The sequence below is a fragment of the Pelophylax lessonae genome, assembly GCF_965119305.1.
Source record: "Pelophylax lessonae genome assembly, chromosome: 1".
NCBI lineage: Eukaryota > Metazoa > Chordata > Amphibia > Anura > Ranidae > Pelophylax > Pelophylax lessonae.
The window spans coordinates 719576207-719587346 of NC_138768.1; the positions used below are offsets into that span (position 1 = coordinate 719576207).

The 11140-nt window shown below is 40.3% G+C and overlaps 1 protein-coding gene across 1 annotated transcript in view; it reads left to right on the forward strand.

Moving 5' to 3' along the window:
* CFAP96 (cilia and flagella associated protein 96) overlaps positions 1–10931 on the forward strand; it is a 43215-nt gene extending 32284 nt beyond the window's left edge. The window contains exons 7-8 of the mRNA XM_082243925.1: positions 4818–4990; positions 10770–10931. Of these exons, the coding sequence (XP_082100051.1) occupies positions 4818–4990; positions 10770–10818 (222 nt within the window). The 3' untranslated portion in view covers positions 10819–10931. The remainder of the gene's footprint in view (positions 1–4817; positions 4991–10769) is intronic.
* The last annotated feature ends 209 nt before the right edge of the window (positions 10932–11140 follow it).

Consider the following 11140-nt stretch of genomic DNA (forward strand, 5'->3'; position numbering starts at 1 on the left):
TCTGAAAAGAATAAAAACCTGAGCCTGCAGTCCCAGCAGGAAACCTAGGTCCTACTCCTTCTCTAGGCAGAAACAAACTGGTTTGTTGAGCAGAGGGTGTGTGGGTTATGCCTGTGGGGATGGCCTCGTGGACGTGGAGATTCAAATTTCTCCTGCCTAGAACTACTCCTGATTGGAGGAGCATAACCCAATGAGCTAATGAAGATGGAGGCTGCGTCTGTTAATAGACGATAGAGAAAAAAATGTTTTCTTAATTTCCTCAAGAATTGTGAGGAAAAAATTACAACTTCAAAAAACTCACCATGCCTCTTACTAAATACCTTGAACTGTCTACTTTCCAAAAAGGGGTAATTTGGGGAGTATTTGTACTGTCCTGACATTTCAGGGCCTCAAGCAATGAGATAGGCCGTCAGTACATCAGGCGTGATCAATTTTCAATGATTGGAACCATAGCTTGTAGACTAACTTTCACACAGACTAAATAATATTCACTAATTTGGGTTATTTTTACCAAAGATATGTAGCAGTATAAATTTTGGCCCAAATTTATGAAAAAAAATTACTTATTTGCAAAATTTTATAATAGAAACTAAAACAAAATGTTTTTTTTTTCAAAATTGTCGCTTTTTTCACTTATATCGCAAAAAATAAAAAATGCAGTGGTGATTAAATACCACCAAAAGAAAGCTTGATTTGTGTGAAAAAAAAAATGATAAAAAGTTTGATTGGGTACAGCAGTGCATGACTGAGTAATTATCATTCAAAGTGTGAGAGCGCTGAAAGCTGAAAGCTAAAAAAATTGGTCTGGGCAGGAAGGGGGTGAAAGTCCCCTGTATTGAAGTGGTTAAAAACCTTGAGCCTTTAGAACCACTCCAACAACAAAGAGGGATAAAACTAAGCCTTGATAAATCATGGTGTAACTCAAGTCTGGGGTTTTTAATGCTTCATGCTGCAGCATCATTGTGATGCTGCAGCTGTCTCACGTCGGCTCTAAGTCTGAGCGATCGCATGACAGGTGATCACTTAGATCTCGGTCAGCTCAGAGCATAAAGCAGTTCCACACTGTTCCTCCAGCGCTCATTGGAGTGCTGGACAAAAGAGGACGGATGCAGCTGGCTCTAGTTCTTAGCTGCGCACTGAGAGGTAGAGCCAGATTTCAACCAGGCAGGTGAAAGGATTCTGACAATATTATCGGGATCATTACAGAGCCTGGCACGGCTTTGCTACATCAGATGATAGTGGTTAACAGCTGACTCTGGGTTACAGGAGAGCAAAAGAAAGTGCACTTCTGTGACCCACAAGCAAAGTATGGCCAAAAAAGCTTTGGCCATACTTCTCTTTAAAGCTAAGGTTATTTGTCAGCAATAACATGGCGGGCTCTGGATGAAGTGAACATAGACATTTATTGGTAAAAATTCTTGGGGTATAATTCCAACCATGCAAGGTGAAATGTTGGTGAGTACAATCAGTGCAAGGACAAGAAACAAGACAAACATAACATTTAAACATACAATGACAAAAAAACGGCCGGCAGATAAATTAGACTTCAAGCATCTTAATATATATGTATTCAATCAAATGCAATTGCAGTAATAATGTTCTTGAAGGGACTCCTTAAGGGGCAGTGGGTCGCCACTTGGTTTGGTAACTATATTGTGCCATTAATGTTGCATATTAAATCCAGTGAGATCACTCAAAATGGTGCTGTTGGTATGCTTTATATGGGGGGAGGGTTGGGGAGTACCTCAATCCGAGAGGCAGTTAGGTGAGACAACATAACTGTTTAAAGTGTTGCCGTATGATGATACATCAATCATGGGCTGGTGTGGCTTAACGGGGACTATGCAGGGATCTGACAATAATGTCTTGATCGCTGACGGTGTATTACCGTTTCTTCACCCCTATTAGTGGCAAGGTGTTGCTCGTGGTTACAAATAAAATGTCTTGTATTTGTTGTGTGGGGGTATGGGGTAGTGCAAGGGACTTAAGCAGAGCCTGCAGCGATCTGGTATATACCTTCGTTTCCCGCTGACCGCATGTAAAATATGTCGGTTCAAATGCGGTGAAGTAAATGTTTGTCCCGCTTGCTCTGACGGCTTGCAGCCGTTTCTTCACCCCTGCTTGCCAAGTACTTATTACCTTGTCAATGATCCGTGGAGCAAAATGCACCTGCCTTTCCGGGGACTATGCAGGGATCTGACAATAATGTCTTGATTGCTGACGGTGTATTACCGTTTCTTCACCCCTATTGGTGGCAAGGTGTTGCTCGTAGTTACAAATGAAATGTCTTGTATTTGTTGTGTGGGGGTATGGGGTAGCGCAAGGGACTTAAGCAGAGCCTGCAGCGATCTGGTATATACCTTTGTTTCCTGCTGACCGCATGTAAAGTATGTCGGTTCAATGCGGTGAAGTAAATGTTTGTCCCGCTTGCTCTGACAGCTTGAAGCCGTTTCTTCACCCCTGCTTGGCAAGTACTTGTTACCTTGTCAATGATCCGTGGAGCAAATGCACCTGCCTTTCCGCCACCGGTCTCCGTATGTGCCGCCTTCGGCTTCCGCTCTCCCTGGCAGTCCTGGCAATCCGTTGCCTGTTAGGAGTGATGAGAGGATGTGCCGCCGGGCTATGACGTTGACGCGTTTCGCTTCCTGTTGCGTAGCTTCGTCTGGACGTGATTGAGTCAGTTGGCTGGTCCCTTTTATCTAGGTCTTCTCAGCTGTACTGACTTCGGGTTGATCGTGATGAGGGAGTTTCTTGGTGTCGATTCTTCACACCGGTTGCTGTAGGGGCATAGCTGGAGGAAGTGATTTGGGATCAGACCGCGGGATATTGATTGCCCGATTTTGGTCGATCATGTGTTGGGTTCTATAAAACATTGGAATTATTTTTAAGGTGCACAAATCTAAAAAATTCATGGGTTAGAGTGTGGATGCATTCTGGTCACAGATCTCACTCTCTTTGTTGAGTATATACATAAATACAGGGTTGTCATTTAATATAAGGCAATAACTATACCTGACAGATAATTATTGTTACTGCAATTTTGGTAATGGTATTATCTCATTAAGTCTAATATGAGTAGAGTCCCGTTTATAAACCTCTATTGATTGCCCGATTTTGGTCGATCATGTATTGGGTACATAAATCTGAAAATTCATGGGTTAGAGTATGGATGCATTCTGGTCACAGATCTCACTCTCTTTGTTGAGTATAAACATAGGTACAGGATTGTCAATTAATATAAGGCAATAACTATACCTGACAGACAATTATTGTTGCTGTAATTTTGGTAATGATATTATCTCGTTGAGTCTAATACGAGTCGAGTCCTGTTTATAAATCTCTTCCAGATTTTCATAGCATAAGTAACCTTATGAATGATCAAGGGTCAATTTACTCGATCTTATATGACTTCGTTTATATGTGCAGGTAGAATCTATGTTTAATGTTTAATCTATATCAGATTGATGGAACAATGTCATCATACCATTACAAATACAAAGCTAATCTTTGACCAGAAATGGACCCCTTGGTATCTATACAAATGTTCCTTGGTCACATGATTGAAATATCATTTGATAATAGATTAACTAAAATATTTAAAAGAAAATCTACACTATTATGCATTATTGGTAAAGTATCCAGAAACTAAGTTGGCACACTTCCTACTCTCGCTGGAGAGATGCCCGGATTATCATCTTTATGTTAAGGTTTCTATAATCTCTTTCACTCAACTCAATCATATCTGAATTATCTGGTAATGTTATGTCTCATACAAAGACAGATATTTAATGTTCACTAAATTTTATTCTCTGTCTTTTTATTTTTCATCTTTTTATTTTCTTTTCCACTTCTATGTTCTTTTTCATGTTCTACTACGTGAAAAATAGTTTTGAAAATGCACTTTTATGTTACTGTCATATATATTCATGATTTTGTAACTGAATATTTCTCTAATAAACGTTTATAATCAAAGAATAAAAAAAAAAAAAAAAAAAAAAAAAAAAAAGAATCTATGTTTAATGACTGTATAGTGTGTATATACTTGACCCCTGAAGTGCAGGTAATAATGTGGGGCTCCAAAATTGCAGTTTATGTATACATTCACAGGTATTATCTGAACACATTGACAACATATAACAGGACGAACATTAGAAATTTGTGTGAACTGATTGTATTTACTGTAATAGTATTATGTCTATGCATGTTCAGTCCATCTGATATTATCATGTTAATGTTGTCAGTGTGTCGTTATGTGCCATGATTTTAAGTGAGAGGATGTTATGAACGGGATGGGCCATGGTTTTGTAACTGGCCGGTAGGAATGGAGGACTGAGAAGAGGGGGGAGTGAATTTGTATCCCTTTGGTTTAGTATGAGATCGAATTGTTATCAGTAAATGGGTAGTAGGGAAGTGTTGTTCCCGGTTTACTTAATTTATTGTTGAAGAAAGACTTGAAAATTCATTTCAATGTTTAATCCCATAGGGATCAGGCTGTCCAGGTTATAAATCCACCACTTTTCTTTCTGTAATAGGATGCGGTTGAAATCACAGCGTCTTGCAGATAGTTTTAATTCGTAGATTCCTTTGATCTTGGTATTTTTTATGTTGCCATTGTGATATTGGGCAAAATGTCTAATGTTAAGCCAGCCTAACACACACAGATAACACGGGCACGCACATAGACCTATCAAAACTATACTCCTTACAAACCACTTTATATGTTCTCTTTAAAGCTGTCTGCCATGTCACATATTGTCTAACCTGCTCTAGTATATATGTCATGTATTAAAAAATGTAATTTTTTATATCATTGGCAGCCGGGTGGCATGAAAGCAGGAACATTTGATCCTTACCCAACTCATTCCAATGATGCTTATGGGAAAAGACTTACAAAAAGTGCAACCATTGTTAAAGGGGGAAAGTCATTCCAGCCTCCAGCAGGACCCAAATCTTTCCCTGTGAAAAGTATAATAGCATCACATGTTGTCAGGTAAGTACTACATGAATGAAATGCTACTTTGAGGTTTTAGTTTATTTTGATCCTTGCAATTTAATTGAGAAAATAACAAACATCCTCAAAGCACAGCAATGAATGTGGTAATTCTACATCCTCCCTACTGTTGAACTGCAATACTGGGAAGCTTACTGGAAGGTCTTAAACCAGAGCTCCCCCCCACCCCCTTCCCCCTCCAAAAATTTAAAGTCAGCAGCTACAAATACTGTAGCTGCTGACTTTTAATTTTAGGGTGCTTACCTGTCCAGGGGTCCCGCAATGTTGACACCCCAGCGGATTTTTCGATCAGCTCTCAGGTGCTGCCGCTGCCATTCCTTCTATGGGAAACCAGCAGTGAAGCCTTGCGGCTTCACAACTGGTTCCCTACTGCAAATACGCCAAGCACGCTGCACTTTCTGAAAGGCCTGGTGGTGGGGGGAAGGAGAGCCGAACTTCCTGCCGCGAGGTCTCCCGGAAGCAAACAAGCGGAGCTTCCCTATTTGGGTGGAACTTCGCTGTATGTTTTATAGTTTTAGTGCAGGTACACTTCTATCATATTACTCTTTACCCCTAGCTCCCCATCCCAGTTTTAACTAACCAGTTTAAGATTGATATCGCTGACTTGATCGCCTGGCCACTTGTCAAAAAAACATCTTACGTCCTGCAATTCACTTTCATTCCTTAGTACTTCAGGAGGATGTTAAGTTACACTTGGAACATGCCATGTTGCTGGTTTAAAGCTGTACTCCAGGCACACAGCTATTTACACAAATTAAAAAATAATAATTAGTGGGTATGGTGCTGCTATATACCATTAACAGGAAGAATTATATACTTGATCACTGGATGCATATATTTTAGGTGGTCTATTAATCCAATAGTATATTATTCCACAACTCACTGCGCTAAACTAGTGTTGAAAACCAAATATAAATAAAATTATGCATACTGTAAATATAAATAGTGCATTAATAGTGCTTGATTAAATAATAGTGCTAAAAAGCTTGTGCCAAGTGTACAGTATTATTTCATAACGAATATCCTATACATAAAGTGACACAGTTCTGGTCCATATAAAACTTCAACTCATAAAGTGACAGGTGCTCTTTGAAGTGCTCCAAAGTGATCCGTCTCAATAGTGATTTCCACAAGTCATGCTCCCCCGATGGTTCCCCCACTCTCCAGAGCTCAGTCCCCCATTTACACCTTTGCTGATAATTATTTTAGTTTAATGCTTGAATAAATTTATTTTTCTTTTTATTTTATATGTTAGAATTGTTGTATATAGACATATATTAACTTTTGAGACACTATGGAGTACAAGCCTACAAGGAACAAATTCGGGGATCTAGTCTGTAAAATCGGCAGGATTGACAAAGCAAAAATAAATATTACGTTTGGCTTTTATGATTTTATGGTTGCTAGGCAACTTTCACACACACTATAAGACAACAAACCCAGCATGTTCTTAATATGGCCGCCATACCATGTGACTCTGGGTATATTTTATAACTAGAGGGAGGTGAGGCAATATGGCGCCGCTCCTGATGACATGTCATTGTGACAAAACGCGTTGGGCGGAGCTACGAGCATCTTTGCATTACTTCCGGCTACTTCCAGTAATGGGCTGTGGAACGCACGGGACCCGGACTTCCTGCTTTCTAATACTGACGCTACACTGTCTGTATATTCGAGTAAGTGCGTTTTTTACATTTAAATAAAGTACTTAAACTGGTACACTATGGGCTGTCACTATTACATCGTTGCATGATAACGAGCATACAGAAGGGGAACTTAAGGTGTTACATGAGTGTGGATCTTGAGTCGGCTGATCCGGTTGGAGCCATCTTCCTGACAGGCCCGATACCCCCTTGAGGGGACTTAGCTCTGGTGAGTGGGCGACCATCTGGGGAGCACGACTTGTGGAAATCACTATTGACACGGATCACTTTGGAGCACTTCAAAGAGCACCTGTCACTTTATGAGTTGAAGTTTTATATGGACCAGAACTGTGTATACATTATCTTTGGAATTCTATATAGTACTGCACAGATATATTTGGATCACTTTATTGAGCAACTTGTCACTTTATGTATAGGATATTCGTTATGAAATAATACTGTACACTTGGCACAAGCTTTTTAGCACTATTATTTTATCCAGCACTGTTAATGCACTATTTATATTTACAGTCACTAATACAGTATACATAATTTTATTTATATTTGGTTTTCAACACTAGTTTAGCACAGTGAGTTGTGAAATAATATACTATTGAATTAATAGACCACCTAACATATATGCATCCAGTGATCAAGTATATAATTCTTCCTGTTAATGGTATATAGCAGCGCCATACCCACTAATTATTATTTTCACATTTCTGTACTTCCCCTTTAGGGAAAGTAATTGGGTGGGCAGCAGCACTTATTTTAAATACCTATTTATTTGCACACTTTGCGTGGGATCATATTTGCATTTCTTGATATACACAAATTTGCTTTATGTAACACACTACCTGCCAAGGGAATTGTAATTTGGCTTTTCCAGCCCCGTGAACCACGTACCCCTGCCTGACAGAACAGCCAGGTACTGATCCTCTCTCCAGAATGTAATTCAGTTAAACCTGAAGGGTAATGCATTCGATACCATTGTCATGTTACTGAATTTATTTGATGGCATGTCGTGCATCTATATACACTGAACAAAATTATAAACGCAACACTTTTGTTTTTGGCCCCATTTTTCATGAGCTGAACTCAAAGATCTAAGACTTTTTCTATGTACACAAACGACCTATTTCTCTCATATATTGTTCACAAATCTGTCTAAATCTGTGTTAGTGAGCAATTCTCCTTTGCCTAGATAATCCATCCACCTCACAGGTGTGGCATATCAAGATGCTGATTAGACAGCATGATTATTGCACAGGTGTGTCTTAGGCTTGCCACAATAAAAGGCCACTCTAAAATGTGCAGTTTTATCACACAGCACAATGCCACAGATTTCGCAAGTTTTGAGGGAGCGTGCAATTGGCATGCTGACTGCAGGAATGCCCACCAGAGCTGTTGCCTGTGAATTTAATGTTCATTTCTCTATCATAAACCGTCTTCAAAAGGCGTTTCAGAGAATTTGGCAGGACATCCAACCGGCCTCACAACCGCAGACCATGTGTAACCACACCAGCCCGGGACCTCCACATCCAGCATCTTCACCTCCAAGATCGTCTGAGACCAGCCACCCATACAGCTGCTGCAACAATAGGTTAGCACTTAAAGCGGAGTTCCAGCCATTTCACTCACCTGTCCAACGGTCCAGCGATGCGGCCGCCCGAAGCCTCGATCCTCTCCCTCGGTGCCGGCATCACTGCTGTGGGCACCCGGCTGTGACAGTTTGCGGCTTCACAGCTGGGTACGCACTGCGCATTCGCGAGTTGCGCTACGCGCCGTGATTGGCCGGCAATCTTCTGGGACCTTTGACATGTCCCAGAAGATTGCAGGGAGGGAGGGGGAGAGGAGAACTTCCGCTCAGGGCGCCGCGGCGCTCCGAGCGGAAGTGGGAGCGGGTACCTGTCAAAACTAGGTACCCGCCCCCCCCCCCAAAAAAATGACATGCCAAATGTGGCATGTCAGGGGGTTAGGACCACCTAAAGCGGAAGTTCCACATTTGGGTGGAACTCCGCTTTAACATAACCAAAGTATTTCTGAACAAACTGTCAGAAACCATCTCAGGGAAGCTCATTTGCATTCTCATCATCCTAATCGGGGTCTCGACTTGACTGCAGTTCGTCCTCGTAACTGACTTGAGTGGGCAAATGCTCACATTCAATGGCGCTTTGGAGAGGTGTTCTCTTCACGGATGAATCCCAGTTTTCATAGATCTTGGAGCTCAGCTCATGAAAAATGGGGGCAAAAACAAGTGTTGCGTTTATAATGTTGTTCAGTATATGTGCTTACTGCTGGATATTTGTTGCAGATTTGTAGACCTTTTGGATAACAATGAACATGTATTTGATGCACTTTTGGACATGTCTATTACTATCTTTTGATCCCTGTTGATCTATATGTCTCTTCTGTATGCTATTAGTCTAATTTGTTCAATACAAATATTGACCGTAAAAAAGAAGCCCAGCTTGTGTTGGTTTTGGATAAGGGATGGCTTATTGTTAAGTGACTGGTGCCACCCAGGTTAGAGATAGGGTACAAATCTATGCTGTATATAGACAGCAAAAAAAAAAAAAAAAAAGAAAACCCTGACAGAGGTTTTAAACCTTGCAAAAAAGCAAAAACAACACAAACCCCCTAGGAGGTGGGACTTTGAAGGGCAGAAGTAAATACAATATGTATAATAAAAATAGAAAGTTTATGCGTGCCTCACTGTAATGTACAGTTGGGTTAATTATGTTTAATTGCTGTAAATGCTTCACTCTTGGCATAAATTTTACTTTGTCTTATTGATATGTTATAAACTTTCTATTTTTATTATACATATTGTATTTACTTCTGCCCTTCAAAGTCCCACCTCTTAGGGGGTTTGTGTTTTTTTTCTGTCATTATTCAGAATGTGGGGTTTCTCTCTAGGTGTTTGTGGTAACAACCCTCTCCCTTGCAAAAAAAAAAAACAATGTTTTGGCTAGATTTCTACTTTAAAGTGGTTGTAAAGTCTTTTTTTCCCCCTTAAAATAACAGAGGTTATACTAACCTGCTCCATGCAATGTAATTGCATAGAGCTGCTCTGAGCCTCTCCTTTTGGGGTTCCCCCCTACTGGTGCTCTACGATTCTCCTCTTCTTGGCGCACCCCCTATAGCAGTGATGGTGAACCTTGGCACCCCAGATGTTTTGGAACTAACTTTCCCATGACGGTCACCTACATTGGAGAGTGCATGAGCATCAAGGGAAATGTAGTTCCAAAACATCTCGGGTGCAAAGGTTCACCATCACTGTCCTATAGCAAGCCGCATGCTCGCTCCTGAGCCAGTTCTGTATGTCTATTGACACACAATAGACACACATGACAGCAACAGGAGCCAATGGCTCCCTCTGCTGCCTCTCTGTGCAATGAAGAGACAGAGCCGCTGCTCTCCTGCACATCGCTGGATCAAGATCGGGCTCAGGTAAGTGTAAGGGGGGCAGGGCGGGAGGGATTGGATATGCAATAAGGTAAAAAAAACTTTCAGTTTTTAGAACCACTTTAATAAAACTTTTGATCAGAACAGTATATTATGCAAGTTGCTACTGCAGACTGCCTTCTGAAAATATAAGTTCCCTGGCTATCTCTGGTTTCACTACTTTCTGGATTGATCTGGAAAAACATGCCTGCAAAGTGGGAAATCTTGATCTGTAAACTAGCTGTGCAATTTTTCTATGTCAGTAACCTCGAAAGAATTTAAGTGGAAGGGTAAGAATGACACAAAAAAGCATGTTCTGGGCCCCTTTCTAATTCAGTTCTTCTTTGTTTTTTTGGGCCTAACTTAACTGGCTTCTGGATTATGTCTGGACAGCTGTCATTTGGCTGTACAATGTTAGTGCCCATACGTGCAACTGAGAATCTCTTATTGGTAAGGGAATGGCAGCTGGACTCAATTCTGCCTATCAAAGTCTCTTCACAGTCTAAATATATTCATAAAGTAGAAAAATGCTTCCAATGAATCCAGTGAAGAGTTTGTATGTGTGTGTACTGTATATATTCTGATTTATCAGTTTATTCAGTTTAACCAGCATTTTTATACATGTTCAACTATTTGGTTAATTGTTTAATTCTTTTTATTCTTTTTAGGTCAGTGAATCCAGTGAATTACAAGACTGTGAACCTAACATCATACTGAAAGCTGACAGGCTGGAATGGTGGAATTGAATGCCAAAATTCACTTGATAACACCAAGACAATCATAATAGTCCTCTGTACAGTTTATATTTTTCTAAATAAACCTTGCTGGTGGTATGAAGTGTACAAACCTTTTCCATTAATTCATATGTACTGTGTGTGTGTGTGTGTGTGTCTGACAAAAGTGAGTACACCCCTCACATTTTTATAAATATTTTATTATATCTTTTCATGTGACAACACTGAAGAAATGACACTTTGCTACAATGTAAAGTAGTGAGTGTACATCTTGTATAACAGTGTAAATTTGCTGTCTCCTCAAA